Source organism: Canis lupus, chromosome 17, assembly GCF_003254725.2.
Source record: "Canis lupus dingo isolate Sandy chromosome 17, ASM325472v2, whole genome shotgun sequence".
Taxonomy (NCBI): domain Eukaryota; kingdom Metazoa; phylum Chordata; class Mammalia; order Carnivora; family Canidae; genus Canis; species Canis lupus.
The window spans coordinates 61,134,968-61,159,540 of NC_064259.1; the positions used below are offsets into that span (position 1 = coordinate 61,134,968).

General features: G+C 45.1%; 1 protein-coding gene across 4 annotated transcripts; it reads right to left on the minus strand.

Annotated features, from left to right (window-relative positions):
• Nucleotides 1-5,727: 5,727 nt before the first annotated feature.
• On the minus strand, nt 5,728-22,665 carry FLG (filaggrin). 4 transcript variants are annotated; one of them, XM_049095751.1, is made up of 5 exons: nt 22,618-22,665; nt 17,305-17,464; nt 13,825-16,600; nt 11,170-12,177; nt 5,728-9,522 (listed from the first exon to the last, which is right to left on the minus strand). In XM_049095751.1, the coding sequence occupies exons 2-5, from the start codon at nt 17,440-17,442 to the stop codon at nt 6,320-6,322; spliced, it is 7,125 nt and encodes a 2,374-aa protein (XP_048951708.1). In that variant the 5' UTR covers nt 17,443-17,464; nt 22,618-22,665; the 3' UTR covers nt 5,728-6,319. The 4 variants fall into 4 exon arrangements, with proteins under 4 accessions (XP_048951708.1, XP_048951707.1, XP_048951706.1 ...); XM_049095750.1 differs by having other exon boundaries at nt 12,430-16,600; XM_049095749.1 differs by having other exon boundaries at nt 5,728-7,236; nt 7,363-9,522; nt 11,170-16,600.
• Nucleotides 22,666-24,573: the final 1,908 nt, after the last annotated feature.

Genomic DNA, 24,573 nt, shown 5'->3' on the forward strand with positions numbered 1-24,573 from the left:
AGAGAGGCAGAGATGCAGGCAGAGGGAGAAGCAGACTCCATGCAGGGAGCCCAATGTGGGACTTAATCCTGGGACTCAGGGATCATGCCATGAGCTGAGGGCAGACGATCAACTGCTGAGCCACCCAGCATCCCTATTATCTTGCATTCTATTTTTTAAAAATATTTTTATTGGAGTTCAATTTGCCAACATATAGCATAACATTCAGTGCTCTTCCCGTCAAGTGCCCACCTCAGTGTCCATCACTCAGTCACCCCCACCCCCCATCCACCTCCGCTTCCACCACCCCTAGTTCATTTCCCAGAGTTAGGAGTCTTTCATGTTCTGTCTCCCTTTCTGATATTTCCCACTCATTTTCTCTCCTTTCCCCTTTATTCCCTTTCACTATTTCTTATATCCCCAAATGAATAGGACCATATAATGTTTGTCCTCCTCCGATGACTTACTTCACTCAGCATAATATCCTCCAGTTCCATCCACGTCGAAGCAAATGGTGGGTATTTGTCATTTCTTTTTTTTTTTAATTTATTTTTTATTGGTGTTCAATTTACTAACATACAGAATAACACCCAGTGCCCGTCACCCATTCACTCCCACCCCCCGCCCTCCTCCCCTTCTACCACCCCTAGTTCGTTTCCCAGAGTTAGCAGTCTTTACGTTCTGTCTCCCTTTCTGATATTTCCCACACATTTCTTCTCCCTTCCCTTATATTCCCTTTCACTATTATTTATATTCCCAAATGAATGAGAACATATAATGTTTGTCCTTCTCCGACTGACTTACTTCACTCAGCATAATACCCTCCAGTTCCATCCACGTTGAAGCAAATGGTGGGTATTTGTCATTTCTAATAGCTGAGTAATATTCCATTGTATACATAAACCACATCTTCTTTATCCATTCATCTTTCGTTGGACACCGAGGCTCCTTCCACAGTTTGGCTATCGTGGCCATTGCTGCTATGAACATCGGGGTGCAGGTGTCCCGGCGTTTCATTGCATTTGTATCTTTGGGGTAAATCCCCAACAGTGCAATTGCTGGGTCGTAGGGCAGGTATATTTTTAACTGTTTGAGGAACCTCCACACAGTTTTCCAGAGTGGCTGCACCAGTTCACATTCCCACCAACAGTGTAAGAGGGTTCCCTTTTCTCCGCATCCTCTCCAACATTTGTTGTTTCCTGCCTTGTTAATTTTCCCCATTCTCACTGGTGTGAGGTGGTATCTCATTGTAGTTTTGATTTGTATTTCCCTGATGGCAAGTGATGCAGAACATTTTCTAATATGCATGTTGGCCATGTCTATGTCTTCCTCTGTGAGATTTCTCTTCATGTCTTTTGCCCATTTCATGATTGGATTGTTTGTTTCTTTGCTGTTGAGTTTAATAAGTTCTTTATAGATCTTGGAAACTAGCCCTTTATCTGATATGTCATTTGCAAATATCTTCTCCCATTCTGTAGGTTGTCTTTGAGTTTTGTTGACTGTATCCTTTGCTGTGCAAAAGCTTCTTATCTTGATGAAGTCCCAATAGTTCATTTTTGCTTTTGTTTCTTTTGCCTTCGTGGATGTATCTTGCAAGAAGTTACTATGGCCGAGTTCAAAAAGGTGTTGCCTGTGTTCTTCTCTAGGATTTTGATGGAATCTTGTCTCACATTTAGATCTTTCATCCATTTTGAGTTTATCTTTGTGTATGGTGAAAGAGAGTGGTCTAGTTTCATTCTTTTGCATGTGGATGTCCAATTTTCCCAGCACCATTTATTGAAGAGACTGTCTTTCTTCCAATGGATAGTCTTTCCTCCTTTATCGAATATTAGTTGCCCATAAAGTTCAGGGTCCACTCCTGGATTCTCTATTCTGTTCCACTGATCTGTGTGTCTGTTTTTGTGCCAGTACCACACTGTCTTGATGACCACAGCTTTGTAGTACAACCTGAAATCTGGCATTGTGATGCCCCCAGATATGGTTTTCTTTTTTAAAATTCCCCTGGCTATTCGGGGTCTTTTCTGATTCCACACAAATCTTAAAATAATTTGTTCTAACTCTCTGAAGAAAGTCCATGGTATTTTGATAGGGATTGCATTAAACGTGTGTATTGTCCTGGGTAACATTGACATTTTCACAATATTAATTCTGCCAATCCATGAGCAAGGAATATTTTTCCATCTCTTTGTGTCTTCCTCAATTTCTTTCAGAAGTGTTCTATAGTTTTGAGGGTATAGATCCTTTACATCTTTGGTTAGGTTTATTCCTAGGTATCTTATGCTTTTGAGTGCAATTGTAAATGGGATTGACTCCTTAATTTCTCTTTCTTCAGTCTCATTGTTAGTGTATAGAAATGCCACTGACTTCTGGGCATTGATTTTGTATCCTGCCACGCTACCGAATTGCTGTATGAGTTCTAGCAATCTTGCCCAAGACACAAGAGTCCAGGGCCAGATGGCTTCCCAGGGGAATTTTATCAAACGTTTAAAGAAGAAATCATACCTATTCTCCTAAAGCTGTTTGGAAAGATAGAAAGAGATGGAGTACTTCCAAATTCGTTCTATGAAGCCAGCATCACCTTAATTCCAAAGCCAGACAAAGACCCCACCAAAAAGGAGAATTACAGACCAATATCCCTGATGAACATGGATGCAAAAATTCTCAACAAGATACTGGCCAATAGGATCCAACAATACATTAAGAAAATTATTCACCATGACCAAGTAGGATTTATCCTTGGGACACAAGGCTGGTTCAACACCCGTAAAACAATCAATGTGATTCATCATATCAGCAAGAGAAAAACCAAGAACCATATGATCCTCTCATTGGATGCAGAGAAAGCATTTGACAAAATACAGCATCCATTCCTGATCAAAACTCTTCAGAGTGTAGGGATAGAGGGAACATTCCTCGACATCTTAAAAGCCATCTATGAAAAGCCCACAGCAAATATCATTCTCAATGGGGAAGCACTAGGAGCCTTTCCCCTAAGATCAGGAACAAGACAGGGATGTCCACTCTCACCACTGCTGTTCAACATAGTACTGGAAGTCCTAGCCTCAGCAATCAGACAACAAAAAGACATTAAAGGCATTCAAATTGGCAAAGAAGAAGTCAAACTCTCCCTCTTTGCCGATGACATGATACTCTACATAGAAAACCCAAAAGTCTCCACCGCAAGTATTTGTCATTTCTAATGGCTGAGTAATATTCCATCGTATACATAGACCACATCTTCTTTTCCATTCATCTTTCAATGGACACCAAGGATCCTTCCACAGTTTGGCTATTGTGGACATTGCTGCTAGAAACATTGGGGTGCAGGTGTCCCGGCATTTCACTGCATCTGTATCCTTGGGGTAAATCCCCAGCAATGCAATTGCTGGGTCGTGGGGCAGATCTATTTTTAACTCTTTGAGGAACCTCCACTCAGTTTTCCAGAGTGGCTGCACCAGTTCACATTCCTACCAACAGTGCAAGAGGGTTCCCTTTTCTCCACATCCTCTCCCACATTTGTAGTTTCCTGCCTTGTTAATTTTCCCCATTCTCACTGGTGTGAGGCGGTATCTCATTGTGGTTTTGATTTGTATTTCCCTGATGGCAAGTGATGCGGAGCATTTTCTCATGTGCATGTTGGCCATGTCTATGTCTTCCTCTGTGAGATTTCTCTTCATGTCTTTTGCCCATTTCATGATTGGATTGTTTGTTTCTTTGGTGTTGAGTTTAATAAGTTCTTTATAGATCTTGGAAACTAGCCCTTTATCTGATATGTCATTTGCAAATATCTTCTCCCATTCTGTAGGTTGTCTTTTAGTTTTGTTGACTGTATCCTTTGCTATGCAAAAGCTTCTTATCTTGATGAAGTCCCAATAGTTCATTTTTGCTTTTGTTTCTTTTGCCTTCATGGATGTATCTTGCAAGAAGTTACTGTGGCTGAGTTCAAAAGGTTGTTGCCTGTGTTCTCCTCTAGGATTTTGATGGAATCTTGTCTCACATTTAGATCTTTCATCCATTTTGAGTTATCTTTGTGTATGGTGAAAGAGAGTGGTCTAGTTTCATTCTTCTGCATGCGGATGTCCAATTTTCCCAGCACCATTTATTGAAGAGACTGTCTTTCTTCCAGTGGATAGTCTTTCCTCCTTTATCGAATATTAGTTGCCCATAAAGTTCAGGGTCCACTTCTGGGTTCTCTATTCTGTTCCATTGATCTATGTGTCTGTTTTTGTGCCAGTACCACACTGTCTTGATGACCACAGCTATGTAGTACAATCTGAAATCTGGCATTGTGATGCCCCCAGCTATGGGCATCTGGTCCAGTGTATCATTTAACACTCTCGTTTCTTTGGAGATGTTGTGCTTAGAAGACCTATTGAGTGTAGAAAGTGCTAGATTGAAGTCACCAAGTATAAGTGTATTATTATCTAAGTATTTCTTTACTTTGGTTATTAATTGATTTAAATATTTGGCAGCTCCCACATTCGGGGCATATATATTGAGGATTGTTAAGTCCTCTTGTTGGATAGATTCTTTAAGTATGATATAGTGTCCCTCTTCATCTCTCACTAGAGTCTTCAGTGTAAATTTTAGTTTATGTGATATAAGGATGGCTACCCCTGCTTTCTTTTGAGGACCGTTTGAATGGTAAATGGTTCTCCAGCCTTTAATTTTCAGGTTGTAGGTGTCCTTCTGTCTAAAATGAGTCTTTGGAGATGTTGTGTTTAGAAGACCTATCGAGTGTAGAAAGCACTAGATTGAAGTCACCAAGTATAAATGTATTATTATCTAAGTATGTCTTAACTTTGGTTATTAATTGAATGATATATTTGGTAGCTCCCACATTCAGGGCATTTATATTGAGGATTGTTAAGTCCTCTTGTTGGATAGATCCTTTAAGTATGATATAGTGTCCCTCTTCATCTCTCAGTACAGTCTTCGGGGGTAAATTTTAGTTTATCTGATATAAGTATGGCTACCCCTGCTTTCTTTTTTCTTTCTTTTTTTTTTAATTTTTATTTATTTATGATAGTCACAGAGAGAGAGAGAGAGAGGCGCAGAGACACAGGCAGAGGGAGAAGCAGGCTCCATGCACTGGGAGCCCGATGTGGGATTCGATCCTGGGTCTCCAGGATCGTGCCCTGGGCCAAAGGCAGGCGCCAAACCGCTGCGCCACCCAGGGATTCCCCCTGCTTTCTTTTGAGGACCATTTGAATGGTAAATGGTTCCCCAACCTTTTATTTTCAAGCTATAGGTGTCCTTCTGTCTAAAATGAGTCTTATAGACCATATAATGTTTGTCCTTCTCCGATTGAATTATTTCACTCAGCATAATACCCTCCAGTTCCGAGAGTGCATTTTCTTTATTGTTTTTCCTTTGTCAGGATATTTCAGCACAAATTCTCTGCTTTCATTAATCTTCATTGTAAAATAACTCCTAGTGCCTTTGGAAGAAGAGCCAGTGGTTAGTAGTTTCTGTTTACTAATCTTGGTTTGACTTGGCTAATAGACACTTGGGTTTAATGTTTGTCCTATTCATGTGAGCAAAGCCTTTTTTCATCCTAAAGGTGACTATGTGGGACAATGATTATGTTATTTAAATTCTTTCTTCTTTGGACTCCTCATTACTTTTGCATGGTGTACAATTAACATTTGGTCATATAGTTTTCCAGTGACAAAAAGATGTAATTTTGGCTATTGGGGGTAAGTCTTCCGGAGTCTATGAGAAATAAACACAAAAGGACAAACTATGGTATGTGCTTAATTGTTTATTTTGAAGCTTTATGCAATTCAGTTTTTTGATTTAATGAATCCACAATAATATAGAGTCCCATTAAAGAATAGTAGAGGAATATGGATCGACCCCTGATATTAACATCGCAGCTTTGGCCTCTAGAATGACAATGTTATATTTTTGACAAAGATTAATATACTAATCTACAAAGATTCTAAAATGTAACCTCTCAAAAGACAAATCCAAGCTTGAAAACTAACAACACCAAATACTGTGTTTTCTAAAACTACTGACACTGATTTTGCACATTCACCATCCTAACTGAAGATTTAAATATGAGAAATATGAAACTATCACCAAGGAAAGAAAGAGTGTAACTTACTTAAAATAAATGAGATAAATTCTTTGGAAGTATATTTGGAAATTACTTGAATTAAAGTTATGTGTGGGTTCATATTCCTACAATTTGGATTATTTTCTTATCAGATTATCATCATCATAATTAAAAATTTGTGACTGAAAAAATCCCAAACATTGAGAATTGTCATGTGAAAGGCAATATATTCCTGGGTGCATCTTACTCTGTTATATTGGATACCACAGAATCTTCTCAATATTCACAGAAGTCCTTGAATTCCACATGGCTGGAATCATGACTTCTACTACCATTCTGAGACTGAACAAACACTGAATCAGACGGCCCAGGATTTTCTCTCTGATCCTGAAGATACCCTGGATGTCTAGAGGTATCTAGAGAGTGCCCATGACCAGATCCCTGTCTTCTCCCAATACCAGGGTCTGACTGTCCGTGACCAGACTGAGACTGTCCATGATTGGTTCTGTGCCTCTGTTGAGACTCAGAGTGTCTAGCGCTGTCTCCTGCATGGCCACGGGCAGATCCCTGTTGGTTTCCTGAGCCAGATCCATACCGTCTCTCGGAGTCTTCTGTGAGTCCTTCACTGTCACTGTCCTGACTAATGCTGGACCCCCGGTTGCTGACTGGCCTGAATTCAGATGACGATTGTCCCTGCCTGGCCTGCGATGGCCTGGAGCCCTGTGCCCGAGTGGACGATTGCTGGTGGCGAGATCCTGACTCAGAATGTCCAAAATCGGCTGCCTGACCCTCATGGGAGCCTGAGTGCCTAGAGCTGTCATGGGCCTGGTCATGGCGGGGTCCTTGTCTCCCCCTGGTACTGGATTGGGACTGTCCGTGGGCAGAATCAAAGTGTTCTTGGGAGGCTACCTGGTAGAAATAAGATGCTGAGTGCTCAGAACTGCCGTGTGCACTACTGCCACGTTGTCTCCTCTGACTGGACCTGGACCGTTCCTGGACTGACCCTGACTGAGTCTCTGAGTCTAGTGATTGTCCTTCACTGTCGCTGGCCTGACTGACACTGGATTCCCGGTGTTTGCTGTTACCAGATCCATGTCCAGTTCGCGAGTGTCTGGAGCTGTCCTGTGACTGCTGATGGTGGCGCCCTTGTCTGTCTACGGTGCTGAGATCTGAGTCTCCATGGGCAGAGTCAGGCTGCCAACGGGTGGCCTGCTGTCCTTGATGTGACCCTGTGTGTCTGGCTCTATCTCCTGACTGCTCGTGGCGGCTTCCTTGTCTTTCCCTAGTGCTGGATCCCGAGTCTCGGTGGGCAGAGTCAGGCTGCCCACGGGTGGCCTGCTGTCCTTGGCGTGACCCTGCGTGTCTGGCTCTGTCTCCTGACTGCTCGTGGCGGCTTCCTTGTCTTTCCCTAGTGCTGGATCCCGAGTCTCGGTGGGCAGAGTCAGGATGCCCACGGGTGGCCTGCTGTGCTTGATGTGACCCTGCGTGTCTGGCTCTGTCTCCTGACTGCTCGTGGCGGCTTCCTTGTCTTTCCCTAGTGCTGGATCCCGAGTCTCGGTGGGCAGAGTCAGGATGCCCACGGGTGGCCCGCTGTGCTTGATGTGACCCTGCGTGTCTGGCTCTGTCTCCTGACTGCTCGTGGCGGCTTCCTTGTCTTTCCCTAGTGCTGGATCCCGAGTCTCGGTGGGCAGGGTCAGAGTGCCTGTGAGTGCCTGTCTGCCCTTGACGTGACCCCAACTGTGTGGATCTGTCAGTTGACTGACCATGGGTAGACCCACGTTGGTTTCTTGCCCCGGACCCAGAATCTCCACGGGTCGTTGATAATTCTCTACCTGAATCTTCTGAATGTCCTTCACTCAGGCTGGATTCCTGATGTCTGCTTGTCCTGGGTCCAGAGGACAATGGTCCGTGTTCAGAGCCTGAGCGTCCGGATCTGTCTGTTGACTGCTCATGCTGGGTTTCTCGTCTTCCTCCTGTGCTCGATCTTGACCGGCCATGGACGGAGTCAGCGTGTCCCCGGGAGAGTGACCCTGCACGATGGGACCCTGGAAGTCTAGAGGTATCTAGAGAGTGCCCATGACTAGATCCCTGTCTTCTCCCAGTACCAGTGTCTGACTGTCCGTGACCAGACTGAGACTGTCCATGATTGGTTCTGTGCCTCTGTTGAGACTCAGAGTGTCTAGCGCTGTCTCCTGCATGGCCACGGGCAGATCCCTGTTGGTTTCCTGAGCCAGATCCATACTGTCTCTCGGAGTCTTCTGTGAGTCCTTCACTGTCACTGTCCTGACTAATGCTGGACCCCCGGTTGCTGACTGGCCTGAATTCAGATGACGATTGTTCCTGCCTGGCCTGCGATGGCCTGGAGCCCTGTGCCCGAGTGGACGATTGCTGGTGGCGAGATCCTGACTCAGAATGTCCAAAATCGGCTGCCTGACCCTCATGGGAGCCTGAGTGCCTAGAGCTGTCATGGGCCTGGTCATGGCGGGGTCCTTGTCTCCCCCTGGTACTGGATTGGGACTGTCCATGGGCAGAATCAAAGTGTTCTTGGGGGGCTACCTGGTAGAAATAAGATGCTGAGTGCTCAGAACTGCCGTGTGCACTACTGCCACGTTGTCTCCTCTGACTGGACCTGGACCGTTCCTGGACTGACCCTGACTGAGTCTCTGAGTCTAGTGATTGTCCTTCACTGTCGCTGGCCTGACTGACACTGGCTTCCTGGTGTTTGCTGTTACCAGATCCATGTCCAGTTCGCGAGTGTCTGGAGCTGTCCTGTGACTGCTGATGGTGGCGCCCTTGTCTGTCTACGGTGCTGAGATCTGAGTCTCCATGGGCAGAGTCAGGCTGCCCACGGGTGGCCTGCTGTCCTTGATGTGACCCTGTGTGTCTTGTTCTGTCTCCTGACTGCTCGTGGCGGCTTCCTTGTCTTTCCCTAGTGCTGGATGCCGAGTCTCGGTGGGCAGAGTCAGGCTGCCCACGGGTGGCCTGCTGTCCTTGGCGTGACCCTGCGTGTCTTGTTCTGTCTCCTGACTGCTCGTGGCGGCTTCCTTGTCTTTCCCTAGTGCTGGATCCCGAGTCTCGGTGGGCAGAGTCAGGCTGCCCATGGGTGGCCTGCTGTCCTTGGCGTGACCCTGTGTGTCTTGTTCTGTCTCCTGACTGCTCGTGGCGGCTTCCTTGTCTTTCCCTAGTGCTGGATGCCGAGTCTCGGTGGGCAGAGTCAGGCTGCCCACGGGTGGCCTGCTGTCCTTGACGTGACCCTGCGTGTCTGGCTCTGTCTCCTGACTGCTCGTGGCGGCTTCCTTGTCTTTCCCTAGTGCTGGATCCCGAGTCTCGGTGGGCAGGGTCAGAGTGCCTGTGAGTGCCTGTCTGCCCTTGACGTGACCCCAACTGTGTGGATCTGTCAGTTGACTGACCATGGGTAGACCCACGTTGGTTTCTTGCCCCGGACCCAGAATCTACACGGGTCGTTAAGAATTCTCTACCTGAATCTTCTGAATGTCCTTCACTCAGGCTGGATTCCTGATGTCTGCTTGTCCTGGGTCCAGAGGATAATGGTCCGTGTTCAGAGCCTGAGCGTCCGGATCTGTCTGTTGACTGCTCATGCTGGGTTTCTCGTCTTCCTCCTGTGCTCGATCTTGACCGGCCATGGACGGAGTCAGCGTGTCCCCGGGAGGGTGACCCTGCACGATGGGACCCTGGAAGTCTAGAGGTATCTAGAGAGTGCCCATGACTAGATCCTTGTCTTCTTCCAGTACCAGTGTCTGACTGTCCGTGACCAGACTGAGACTGTCCATGATTGGTTCTGTGCCTCTGTTGAGACTCAGAGTGTCTAGCGCTGTCTCCTGCATGGCCACGGGCAGATCCCTGTTGGTTTCCTGAGCCAGATCCATACTGTCTCTCGGAGTCTTCTGTGAGTCCTTCACTGTCACTGTCCTGACTAATGCTGGACCCCCGGTTGCTGACTGGCCTGAATTCAGATGACGATTGTCCCTGCCTGGCCTGCGATGGCCTGGAGCCCTGTGCCCGAGTGGACGATTGCTGGTGGCGAGACCCTGACTCAGAATGTCCAAAATCGGCTGCCTGACCCTCATGGGAGCCTGAGTGCCTAGAGCTGTCATGGGCCTGGTCATGGCGGGGTCCTTGTCTCCCCCTGGTACTGGATTGGGACTGTCCATGGGCAGAATCAAAGTGTTCTTGGGGGGCTACCTGGTAGAAATAAGATGCTGAGTGCTCAGAACTGCCGTGTGCACTACTGCCACGTTGTCTCCTCTGACTGGACCTGGACCGTTTCTGGACTGACCCTGACTGAGTCTCTGAGTCTAGTGATTGTCCTTCACTGTCGCTGGCCTGACTGACACTGGATTCCCGGTGTTTGCTATTACCAGATCCATGTCCAGTTCGCGAGTGTCTGGAGCTGTCCTGTGACTGCTGATGGTGGCGCCCTTGTCTGTCTATGGTGCTGAGATCTGAGTCTCCATGGGCAGAGTCAGGCTGCCCATGGGCGGCCTGCTGTCCTTGGCGTGACCCTGTGTGTCTGGCTCTGTCTCCTGACTGCTCGTGGCGGCTTCCTTGTCTTTCCCTAGTGCTGGATCCCGAGTCTCGGTGGGCAGAGTCAGGATGCCCACGGGTGGCCTGCTGTGCTTGATGTGACCCTGCGTGTCTGGCTCTGTCTCCTGACTGCTCGTGGCGGCTTCCTTGTCTTTCCCTAGTGCTGGATTCCGAGTCTCGGTGGGCAGAGTCAGGATGCCCACGGGTGGCCTGCTGTCCTTGATGTGACCCTGCGTGTCTGGCTCTGTCTCCTGACTGCTCGTGGCGGCTTCCTTGTCTTTCCCTAGTGCTGGATCCCGAGTCTCGGTGGGCAGAGTCAGGATGCCCACGGGTGGCCTGCTGTCCTTGATGTGACCCTGCGTGTCTGGCTCTGTCTCCTGACTGCTCGTGGCGGCTTCCTTGTCTTTCCCTAGTGCTGGATCCCGAGTCTCGGTGGGCAGGGTCAGAGTGCCTGTGAGTGCCTGTCTGCCCTTGACGTGACCCCAACTGTGTGGATCTGTCAGTTGACTGACCATGGGTAGACCCACGTTGGTTTCTTGCCCCGGAACCAGAATCTCCACGGGTCGTTGAGAATTCTCTACCTGAATCTTCTGAATGTCCTTCACTCAGGCTGGATTCCTGATGTCTGCTTGTCCTGGGTCCAGAGGACAATGGTCCGTGTTCAGAGCCTGAGCGTCCGGATCTGTCTGTTGACTGCTCATGCTGGGTTTCTCGTCTTCCTCCTGTGCTCGATCTTGACCGGCCATGGACGGAGTCAGCGTGTCCCCGGGAGGGTGACCCTGCACGATGGGACCCTGGAAGTCTAGAGGTATCTAGAGAGTGCCCATGACTAGATCCCTGTCTTCTCCCAGTACCAGTGTCTGACTGTCCGTGACCAGACTGAGACTGTCCATGATTGGTTCTGTGCCTCTGTTGAGACTCAGAGTGTCTAGCGCTGTCTCCTGCATGGCCACGGGCAGATCCCTGTTGGTTTCCTGAGCCAGATCCATACTGTCTCTCGGAGTCTTCTGTGAGTCCTTCACTGTCACTGTCCTGACTAATGCTGGACCCCCGGTTGCTGACTGGCCTGAATTCAGATGACGATTGTCCCTGCCTGGCCTGCGATGGCCTGGAGCCCTGTGCCCGAGTGGACGATTGCTGGTGGCGAGACCCTGACTCAGAATGTCCAAAATCGGCTGCCTGACCCTCATGGGAGCCTGAGTGCCTAGAGCTGTCATGGGCCTGGTCATGGCGGGGTCCTTGTCTCCCCCTGGTACTGGATTGGGACTGTCCATGGGCAGAATCAAAGTGTTCTTGGGGGGCTACCTGGTAGAAATAAGATGCTGAGTGCTCAGAACTGCCGTGTGCACTACTGCCACGTTGTCTCCTCTGACTGGACCTGGACCGTTTCTGGACTGACCCTGACTGAGTCTCTGAGTCTAGTGATTGTCCTTCACTGTCGCTGGCCTGACTGACACTGGATTCCCGGTGTTTGCTATTACCAGATCCATGTCCAGTTCGCGAGTGTCTGGAGCTGTCCTGTGACTGCTGATGGTGGCGCCCTTGTCTGTCTACGGTGCTGAGATCTGAGTCTCCATGGGCAGAGTCAGGCTGCCAACGGGTGGCCTGCTGTCCTTGATGTGACCCTGTGTGTCTGGCTCTATCTCCTGACTGCTCGTGGCGGCTTCCTTGTCTTTCCCTAGTGCTGGATCCCGAGTCTCGGTGGGCAGAGTCAGGCTGCCCACGGGTGGCCTGCTGTCCTTGGCGTGACCCTGCGTGTCTTGTTCTGTCTCCTGACTGCTCGTGGCGGCTTCCTTGTCTTTCCCTAGTGCTGGATCCCGAGTCTCGGTGGGCAGAGTCAGGCTGCCCACGGGTGGCCTGCTGTCCTTGGCGTGACCCTGTGTGTCTTGTTCTGTCTCCTGACTGCTCGTGGCGGCTTCCTTGTCTTTCCCTAGTGCTGGATCCCGAGTCTCGGTGGGCAGAGTCAGGCTGCCCACGGGTGGCCTGCTGTCCTTGGCGTGACCCTGCGTGTCTGGCTCTGTCTCCTGACTGCTCGTGGCGGCTTCCTTGTCTTTCCCTAGTGCTGGATCCCGAGTCTCGGTGGGCAGGGTCAGAGTGCCTGTGAGTGCCTGTCTGCCCTTGACGTGACCCCAACTGTGTGGATCTGTCAGTTGACTGACCATGGGTAGACCCACGTTGGTTTCTTGCCCCGGACCCAGAATCTCCACGGGTCGTTAAGAATTCTCTACCTGAATCTTCTGAATGTCCTTCACTCAGGCTGGATTCCTGATGTCTGCTTGTCCTGGGTCCAGAGGACAATGGTCCGTGTTCAGAGCCTGAGCGTCCGGATCTGTCTGTTGACTGCTCATGCTGGGTTTCTCGTCTTCCTCCTGTGCTCGATCTTGACCGGCCATGGACGGAGTCAGCGTGTCCCCGGGAGGGTGACCCTGCACGATGGGACCCTGGAAGTCTAGAGGTATCTAGAGAGTGCCCATGACTAGATCCCTGTCTTCTCCCAGTACCAGTGTCTGACTGTCCGTGACCAGACTGAGACTGTCCATGATTGGTTCTGTGCCTCTGTTGAGACTCAGAGTGTCTAGCGCTGTCTCCTGCATGGCCACGGGCAGATCCCTGTTGGTTTCCTGAGCCAGATCCATACTGTCTCTCGGAGTCTTCTGTGAGTCCTTCACTGTCACTGTCCTGACTAATGCTGGACCCCCGGTTGCTGACTGGCCTGAATTCAGATGACGATTGTCCCTGCCTGGCCTGCGATGGCCTGGAGCCCTGTGCCCGAGTGGACGATTGCTGGTGGCGAGATCCTGACTCAGAATGTCCCAAATCGGCTGCCTGACCCTCATGGGAGCCTGAGTGCCTAGAGTTGTCATGGGCCTGGTCATGGCGGGGTCCTTGTCTCCCCCTGGTACTGGATTGGGACTGTCCGTGGGCAGAATCAAAGTGTTCTTGGGGGGCTACCTGGTAGAAATAAGATGCTGAGTGCTCAGAACTGCCGTGTGCACTACTGCCACGTTGTCTCCTCTGACTGGACCTGGACCGTTCCTGGACTGACCCTGACTGAGTCTCTGAGTCTAGTGATTGTCCTTCACTGTCGCTGGCCTGACTGACACTGGATTCCCGGTGTTTGCTGTTACCGGATCCATGTCCAGTTTGCGAATGTCTGGAGCTGTCCTGTGACTGCTGATGGTGGCGCCCTTGTCTGTCTATGGTGCTGAGATCTGAGTCTCCATGGGCAGAGTCAGGCTGCCCACGGGTGGCCTGCTGTCCTTGGCGTGACCCTGTGTGTCTGGCTCTGTCTCCTGACTGCTCGTGGCGGCTTCCTTGTCTTTCCCTAGTGCTGGATCCCGAGTCTCGGTGGGCAGAGTTAGGATGCCCACGGGTGGCCTGCTGTCCTTGACGTGACCCTGCGTGTCTGGCTCTGTCTCCTGACTGCTCGTGGCGGCTTCCTTGTCTTTCCCTAGTGCTGGATCCCGAGTCTCGGTGGGCAGAGTCAGGATGCCCACGGGTGGCCTGCTGTCCTTGACGTGACCCTGCGTGTCTGGCTCTGTCTCCTGACTGCTCGTGGCGGCTTCCTTGTCTTTCCCTAGTGCTGGATCCCGAGTCTCGGTGGGCAGAGTCAGGATGCCCACGGGTGGCCTGCTGTCCTTGACGTGACCCTGCGTGTCTGGCTCTGTCTCCTGACTGCTCGTGGCGGCTTCCTTGTCTTTCCCTAGTCCTGGATCCCGAGTCTCGGTGGGCAGGGTCAGAGTGCCTGTGAGTGCCTGTCTGCCCTTGACGTGACCCCAACTGTGTGGATCTGTCAGTTGACTGACCATGGGTAGACCCACGTTGGTTTCTTGCCCCGGACCCAGAATCTCCACGGGTCGTTAAGAATTCTCTACCTGAATCTTCTGAATGTCCTTCACTCAGGCTGGATTCCTGATGTCTGCTTGTCCTGGGTCCAGAGGACAATGGTCCGTGTTCAGAGCCTGAGCGTCCGGATCTGTCTGTTGACTGCTCATGCTGGGTTTCTCGACTTCCTCCTGTGCTCGATCTTGACCGGCCATGGACGGAGTCAGCATGTCCCCGGGAGGGTGACCCTGCACGATGGGACCCTGGAAGTCTAGAGGTATCTAGAGAGTGCCCATGACTAGATCCCTGTCTTCTCCCAGTACCAGTGTCTGACTGTCCGTGACCAGACTGAGACTGTCCATGATTGGTTCTGTGCCTCTGTTGAGACTCAGAGTGTCTAGCGCTGTCTCCTGCATGGCCACGGGCAGATCCCTGTTGGTTTCCTGAGCCAGATCCATACCGTCTCTCGGAGTCTTCTGTGAGTCCTTCACTGTCACTGTCCTGACTAATGCTGGACCCCCGGTTGCTGACTGGCCTGAATTCAGATGACGATTGTCCCTGCCTGGCCTGCGATGGCCTGGAGCCCTGTGCCCGAGTGGACGATTGCTGGTGGCGAGATCCTGACTCAGAATGTCCAAAATCGGCTGCCTGACCCTCATGGGAGCCTGAGTGCCTAGAGCTGTCATGGGCCTGGTCATGGCGGGGTCCTTGTCTCCCCCTGGTACTGGATTGGGACTGTCCGTGGGCAGAATCAAAGTGTTCTTGGGGGGCTACCTGGTAGAAATAAGATGCTGAGTGCTCAGAACTGCCGTGTGCACTACTGCCACGTTGTCTCCTCTGACTGGACCTGGACCGTTCCTGGACTGACCCTGACTGAGTCTCTGAGTCTAGTGATTGTCCTTCACTGTCGCTGGCCTGACTGACACTGGATTCCCGGTGTTTGCTGTTACCGGATCCATGTCCAGTTTGCGTGTGTCTGGAGGTGTCCTGTGACTGCTGATGGTGGCGACCTTGTCTCTCTGTACTGGTAGATACTGAATCTCGTTCTGTGGATTTGGACTGCCTTTTTTTGTTGGTTTTCTTGTGATGTAACCGAGGTTGTCTGGATCTGTCAGCCACCTCATCCTGTGTAGGCCTCTGCTCTTTTCCTGATGTTTTTCCAGACTTTCTGTGATGTTTTGTGAAATCTGTGTTTGAATCTATCAGATGTCCTTCATTGTCACTGGTGTGTTCTGTACTGGATCCCCTTTGTGTCCCTGCCCTTAACCCAGAATATTGTTTTCTATGTCCAGTTTCTGAATGTGTGGATCCATCTCCTGATTGCCTCTGCTTGTTTTCTTGTCTTCCTCTTCTGCTTGATTTTGAATGCCTGTGAAATGAGTCAGTATTTTCCCAAGAAGAATTCTCTCTATGAGGAGACCCTGATTGTCTATATGTGTGTGTAGAGTTTCCTTGAGTTGATCCATGTCTTCTTCTTGTACCAGAGTCTGACTGTCTATGGGTAGACTCTGAGTGTCCATGATTTTTTCTCTGCCCTCCATGAGACTCAGAGTGTCTAGAGTTGTTTCTTGCATGGCCATGTGCAGATTCTCCTTGGTTTCCTGGGCCAGATCCATATTGTCTCTCAGAGTCTTCCGTGTGTCCTTCGCTGTCACTGTCCTGATTTATACTGGATTCCCAGTTTTTCACTGACCTAAATTCAGATGATGATTTTCCTTGTCTCGATTGTGTTTGTCTGGATCTGTTTGTTTGAGTGGATGGTTGATAGTGGTGAGATCCTGAGTCAGAGTGCCCAAAATTGGCTCCCTTAGTGTCATGGGAGCCTTCATGTCTAGAGCTGTCTGGTGTCTGTTCATGTTCCTTTCCTCTTCTTCCTTTTAGGCTCTTGGATATTGTCTTCTTACCTTTTCTTTCATTTCTTCCTGCTTGATTAGAACTTTGAATTCTTTCTTCTTTTTCTTCTTCTACTTCGTCTTCCTCTCTGTCGTCTTCTTCATCTTGTGTGTGGTATGCATATTTTTTTTGGTTTTGCTCTGATGCTTGGGGGTTCTGTCTCCTGGTCAAATCATAATATGCTTGAGCCAACTTGAATACCATCAGAAAAAACTCTGAGAAGTCTATTTTCTTGTCATGGTCTAAATCAAGTATATGCATGAAGATGTCAGCAGTGTCTGGGTCATCTGGATTCTGTACATGTGAAAGATGGAAGGAGGTTACAGGAGAATGACAATTGGTCACTTGAATAATTTACACTATTTTGGCAAACATGAATTTTGGTAAGTAAATGTTGGACACTATGTGTTTTTTTTCTGTAATAATATTCTACTTATGGTGAGTTAGGATGGAACTCTATGTATTTTACTAAAAGTCTATATATAAATGCTGGTTTGTAAAAAAAAAAAAATAAAAATAAATGCTGGTTTGTTAAAACTAAAATATTTGGTTGGTCATCTGCTTTGTTTTCTTTATACGTCATGATGTTATGAAGTCCATGAGTTCGTTGTCTCTTAAATATACTTGTAAACATTCTTGATGTTAAGAAACAGAATATGAAGATATTCTTCAATATATGAAGAATACTTATTTGGTGTTAATTATCTTATCATTAAATATTTATATTTATTTCACAGAAAATGTGTGTTTGTGTGTTGTGCATTATGCACATGTGTGCATGTATATTAAAGATATTAAGAGAGGTAAACAAATTCTATTTGTTTTGAAATAAGATTAGGTCTTTTTCTATTCTAGAAGAAATAATTCATAAAATTCCAGAAGAAATTCCAAAATTTCTATTCTAGAAGAAATAATTCATAAAATTTCACAGTTATTATTTGTCATATTGTTGCAGAACAAGCGTGATGTACCCATTCGTTCCAGCAGATATCCCTTACCTTCAGGATTGGCCGAAACTCCATTTCCAGGAGCTCCTTCAGTTCTTCTCTGCTTAGTGTATCAGTTTCCTTATCTGTTGTTGAGTAGTCATGGAATAGGTCAATAATGGCAATGATATTTTCCAGGAGAGTAGACATCTTTTTGGAAGTTAAGGTGAACCTGGAAAGAAGAAATAAAAATGTACTTCTTGTATATCTTTCCTTTTTATAGGTCTTATTAATTATTATAATGAACTTCCACATTTAATAAAAAGATTTATTTATTTTAGAGATAGAAGGGGAGAGAGGGAGCGAGAGGTAGGGAGGGGTAGAGGGATAGAGAGAGTCTTACACATATTCTGCACTGAGCATGGAGCCAGACACTGGGCTCAATCTCATGACCATGAGATCATGAACTGAGCCAAAATCAAGAGATGGATGCTTAACTGACTGTGCCACCCAAGTTCCCCAATTCCATATTTTTAAGCCCATATATTCCTCTATGTAATCTATCTTTACAAATAGAAGAGTGCCCAGAAAAGCTCTCTACTATCTAAATAGTGAAAATCAACACAGGGTTCAACTGAATTATTAAACTACAAATTCTTGGACTTAAACCCATTCATAGCAGTATTTATGGTCTTACAGACTCAGTGAGCTATTGGTAATGCCATCACTCTTATTGATCTGACCATGACCCATAGCAAGATTTTATTTTTTAGTTTAATTAAAAAAATTTTAAACTTGATTATGGTTAACACACAATATTATAGTAGTTTCAGGTGTATGGCATAGTGACTCAGCCTCTCTATGTGTTATGCATAGCAGGATTCTAGAGAGGCCCGCTGGTTAGAAGCAGGAAAACTTATTCATATAAATTTGCTGAAAAAGAATTCTCCAGAAGCTGATTTACTAAATGATCAGTATGTTCAGAGATAATTTTCGGAAAGCTAATTTGCCAAATGGCTGAGACAGTCAATGAATGTTCATACAATTTTTTTTGACATTTCATGAAGTATGCAGTATTTTTAATTGGGTAGGGTGGCTTTAATAGCTTTTCAATATTATAAAAAATTTTCCATTGACTGGCCTTCATTTTGCCACGTAAGGAATGCATTTAAGGAATGTTCAATTTATCTAATTGGTGAAAAAAGAAATTACTCAACATGTTAATAATTTTAAATAAGCATTTATTTTATAAAAGCATTATAATGATTACTTTAGACTTTAGGAGTTACAAAACCAGGCAAAAGTAAAATGACATAGGAAATAATAATGTGAAAGACATGACTGTTATAGAGCTAAATGCATGTATGAGCCTTGGATTGTTTTATCAGAGGAGATAGGTATTAATTTATTATTAAGATTGTTAAACCTATATTTTGATGAATTTTTGGTAACCACTAAGAGAATAGAATTTATAACTTCTAAACCATTGAAAGGAAAAGAGGAATTTAAAAAATGCAATCAATACAGTAGAAGCCAGAAAAGAAGAAACATAGAAAAGGCAGAAAGTATAAAATACAAGAGTAGGATTACATATAATTTTATCATGAATTACAATATATGTGTGCATTGATCAGACTGGCTGGCTAAAAGGTTGTAAAGATTGAATTAAGAAATATAGTTGTACGCTTTTTATAAAAATCATACCTAAGATTTCAGATTTTTTTTTTTTGGCACAGTGGAGGCACTGTCATTTACAGTGATATTCCAGACCTTGGACTTATCCGTAATTGCACTGTCCCCACAATCTCAGTCTCAGGGATTCCACTCTCTGACTTTCTCTTATACCCTGATCTCCGTTTTTAAAAAATATTTTATTTAAATTCAATTTGCCAACATATAGTATAACACCCAGTGCTCATCCCATAAAGTGCCCTCCTCAGTGCCCATCACCCAGCTACCCAATCCCCCACCCGCCTCCCCTTCCACAAATCCTTTGTTTCCCAGAGTTAGGAGTCTTTCATCGTTTGTCTCCCTCTCTAATTTTTCCCTACTCAGTTTCCCTCCTTTCCCTTATAGTCCCTTTCATTATTTCTTATATTCTATATATGAGTGAAACCATATGCTTGTCCTTCTCCAATTGACTTATTTCACTCAGCATGATGCCCTCCAGTTCCATCCACATTGAAGTAAATGTATACTCTGATTTCAGTTATTCTTTGGCCTCCCTGTCTATTTCTGCATTGTGTACTTATTTCTCTTTTTATTTTAATTTGTTTCGATTTATTTTGGTTGGACACTTGGTTAATCTCCATCATTGCTCCTGGAATGTACCTTGTCCGCCTCTTTCTTGTGTCAATGATACAAGAGTGCTCCAAGGTATCACTGATACCTTGCCCCACTCTTTCTTGTATCTAACAGTGACTTCCTTTCCTTTATCTCAGAATATGTCCTTGATTTTTATTTTTGAGAACTTGGAAGCCAATGAAAAGAGTTTCTTCATTTTCCCAGTATCTGATCTCTCAGCCTAGTGCATTTGTATCCATATACCTTCACCCTCATTGCCGTTGTGTGGATATGCATACAGTCTGTGCTCCTGTCCTCTGGTTCAGCCCTGGAAACAGTCATTCTTGCCTATTCAAACACTTTGCTTTTGCTTTTGCAGCTGTCTTCCTTCTCTACTGGATATATTTGTGTATTCATACTGATGTGCTTCCTTTTCAATGTTTCCCCCCCACCCCGCCCTACATCTACCTTTAGGTACTGATTTATCTTTTCTCTTTAATGGCAGTACTCCTTCAAAAGCTATGCCTATACTTTTTTATTCACTTCCTATTTTCTTTTACTCAGATTGTCTTTCTCTCTAAAAAAAATCCACAAAACCTCACATGAAGATACAAAATGTCCTTCACTTTGGCAAATTCAACTATCCATTTGCATTCCACAGATTGCTTGTCATATCAGCAGCATTTGAGCAGCTGATTGTCCTTCAGAGGCCTCATACTTGTTGCTTTCTTTCCCAAGCTTACTGCCCACTTTCTCCTAGTCTCCTCTTCTAATCCATAATGTTGCTGTGCTCTGAAATTCACTCATAGCTTCTTTTTTTCTATTTATACTCCGTTGGGGGGGGGGGGTCTCATCTAGCCCTATAACTTTAAATCCTAAATATAGACAGATAATTCTCAAGTTTATATGTCAAGCCACAGACTCTTCCCTAGGCTTCAGATGTGTATGTTTAAATGCCTACACAGTATTTCTTCTTGGCTAATAGAGATCTCAAACCTAGTTGTTCAAAACAGAGTTCTTGATTTCCAGCTACTTTAAAATGTGGAGGGCCAAGACTAGCCAAGACAGTCTTGAAGAAGACAAAGATACTAGTTATAAAAATGTATTATAAAGGAAGACAACATGGCATCGGTGCATGGCTAAACAGATGGATCAGTGAAAGGTAATAGTTCAAAATCAGACCTGTATCATTATGCATATTTGATTTATGATGAGGATGTGATGCAGGTCAGTAGGAAAAGAGTAGTCTTTGAATAAATGGTGTTAGGTTAAATAATAAAACAAATTAGTTCCTAGGTAGATTTTACATGTAAAAGGTAAAAGAAAATAACATACAAGAATATCTTCAAGACCTTGAGGGTAGAGAAATACTTTTAAAATAGAATTCAAAAAGTGTTAACCATAAAGAAAAATATTGATAAATTGGACTGCATTCAAAGTAGGAATGGCTGTTCATTCAAAGACCCTGTTAAAGGCGAGAAGGGAAAAACACAGAGTGGGAGGATATGTATAATACATTTGACTAATTAAGGGATTATTGTGATTATAAAAATAACTCCTATAAATCAGTACAAAATATACAGATAACCCAATAGAAAAATGGATAGATAACACAGGAATTTTACAGAAAAAGGTACCCCAGTGGCTAATAAACATACCAAGAGCTCTCAATTTTATTAATCATCAGGGAAATGTAAATTAAAATTACAGTGTGAGACCAAATTACACCCATAAAAATTACTAAAAAGACAAAAAGGAAAAAGAAACTTTACAATACTAAATATTGGTGAGAATGTGGAGAAACTGAGTCTGTCATGTGCTGCTAGAAGGAGCATAAACTGTCAGTACTTTCAAAATTTGTTTAGCAGTATCTAAGACTCAGAAATTAACTCCTTAGGAATATTTTCAGTAGAAATATATGTAATAAAAAATATGTACCAAAAATCATGTACAAAAATGTTCATAGCCCCACCCCATTATTTATAATACCTTCCCAAATAGAAACAACCCAAATATCTACTAACAGAAAAATGGATAATTAAGTTGTGGTTTTTTCATATAATAGTCAAGGGTAGAGTGGAGAAAAGCTTAGACTAGAATGTTAGTGGTAGACAGGGAGACAGATGGATTAGGCATATCTTAGAGGCAGAGTTGATGGGAAGGGTGATGGATCAGTGTGGGGTAGGGATCGTGGATAACCTCTAGATTTTGGCATGAGTAAAGAATTACTTCTTACCATTCTTACTCCAATGATCTCTCACCTAAACTGCAGTGCCCCCTGCTGCCACTCTTGCCTTCCTATTATTTTATTTTTCCACAAAGCAGCCCAGAATGATTAAAAAAAACACACACATTAGATTATCTCATTCTTGCTGCTGAATACTCTTCAGTGACATCTCATGTACTTAAAATAATATACACACTCTACTATGCCTCTTTTTACATAGTCAACTCCATCTAGCTCTCTGATGTCACCATACACTACTGTCCCTTTTGTTAAATATGCTCGAGGCACATAGCTTCTTTTTATTCTTCTAAACAAATTGAAATGTTTGGAATTTTGCTCTTTGCCTTCACTGGTTCTTTTTGTCATTAAGATCTCAGCTCAAAAGATAATTCCCCAGAGAGATCTTCCCTAGGCCATCCAATCTAAAGTTCTATCCTGTTATTACTTTGCTACATCACTCTCTTATTTCTTTATTGTTCTTAGCACTATTTGAAATTCTTGTTCATTTATTGCTTACTGGATGTCTCCCCCCCTAGTAAATACAAGCTCCTAACAGTAGGGAGTTTATGTTGTCACTGTTCTATAATCAGCCACGAACAACACTTGGCAAATAGAAGGCAACTAGTATATATCTGTTGAAAAAATGAGGAAATGGAAAATCCAACAATGTAAAGAGAGTGTTGAGTAGCTTCACAGAAAATACATTTATGTTCTCATTTTCCTTGTATATCAAAATAAGTTTTTAGTAACAGTTCCACTAAAAGTGAAGAACCCCTAACATCTAGAACATTTTGCTTTGGAGTATATATACCTTCCAGATTTCTACCTTTCTTACCCCAAAGCAGGCAAAGTTAGATGTATTCCCTCTTACTTACTTCTTTCACCAGAAGAGCAAGTAGAACGTAGCCTGAAGGAGCTTGCTGGGTGCTAAAGTCTGAAATAGTAGCCTTTTTATAGTAAGTCCATCTAGGGAGGAGCCATCCTCTGTAGGATGGTCTGATTCATTTCTAACCAAACCCAGATCCACCCGTATCTCCACCTCTATTTCTCTAACAATGTGTTTACTTCCCAACTTCCTCACGTACTCATCTGTACTTGTTTTCCCAAGTTCCAAATTCAGGTTTACACAAACCCAACATATTGAAGATTTTATGGAAAATTTTCTTATAGGTTCTTTGTGTATTGCATCCACACTGTCTACCTTTTTTAATAACCACCACTTTGACTTGGTAGGTTCTTGATAAATATCTATGGATAAATATATGTTCTTATCTTTGTCTTTAGAGGGGTGGAATATACATTTATGAGAACTTCAAATTCAGTTTGTGGTAGGAAAACATCACAAGGGCCCACCTTGATGTCCCTTTTTATCTATGAATTCTCTGGATACTGGGGGAGCTTGCTGTGAAATGAATATTCGTCTTCCAGAAATTATGAGGAAATGAGAGGAAATAGGCAAATTTAATTTAATTTTTCAAAAGAAATAAAGAAAACGAAGTCTTGAGTTAGAAGCAGTGATCAGCAGAAGCTAGCATGACCCTATCAGGCAAGAACCATTGGTCTAACTTTACATTGTTTTCAAGGTTATTACCTTGGGGTATCAAGAGATACACTCTCCAACTACTCTTCCTATAGGCTGAACTGTGGGTTTTCTAATTTATTCTCATAAATATACAAGAGACTCCTATCTGTAGTTCATCTCTTGCTTTCCAGACTTTTACGTTGAACAGACTACATCTCCATTTGGATGTCCCCTAGTTAGCCTCTGCCAGTACATTCAAAACTGAAGTGGGTGGGGGATGGGGTAACTGGGTGATGGGCATCATGGAGGGTGCTTGATGAAATGAGCACTGGAGTTAAATGCAACTGATGAATCACTAAACTCTACCTCTGAAACAAAAAAACTAAAAACACCCCCCCCCCCCGCCCCTCCAAATCTGAGCTCAGTATATTTGGCCTATACCAAAGTGTAGTATCCTCCAGAAGTCTACATCCTGGTTAATGACATCCCATCCACTGAGTGTCTCAAACTATATTAAGTCACTTTTCACTTCTCACTCTCCTTTACCCTTCATTTGCATGCCAGTTCTCTCTAGACTTAATTTTGCATGTGTAGATCTGTTCTCTGTTTATAGAGCTGCAGTTTTGTTCTGGACCTTATCATCTTTCAGTTGGATATTTGTAAAGTGTCATAGACAGCCCCTCTGCTTTAGGCTGCCTGATTCATCTTCTAATCTTATGTCATTCCCTCCTCTTGCCTGTAGAATTCCAGAGTTTTTCTACTTGACCTAGAGGCCCCTTCACAATAGGCATAAATCCGTATCTTTCCAGCTGCCTGTCTTACTGTTTGTATTCTATGGAAAAGGTACTCTGGACTGATCAACATTGCTTGGATGATCCCCTAGTGGTCCACCACTGTTTAAAAGCTCTACCGCTATCCTTACTACATGCAGAGTCCCTTAATCTTTGCTTCTCAGCCTTCAAGATCCTCCAGGACCATTTCTTCCTTCGTAAATCCTTACCTGGCATATTCAGATAGATCAGTTTCCCATGCACTCTGTATTTATCTTTCTTATGGCATTGGTAATATTTTATTATAATTATTTACTTATGTGTCTGCACCTCTCCCCATCTCTACCCCATTTTGTATTTCTTCTCTCACCATAGTATTTTTTTTAAAATATTTTATTTATTTATTCACGAGAGATGCAGAAAGAGGCAGAGATGTGTCTCTGCCAGTCAGAGGGAGAAGCAGGCTCCCCCAGGGAGCCCAATGTAAGACTCAATCCGAGAACCCCAGGATCATGACTGGAGCTGAAGGCAGGCGCTCA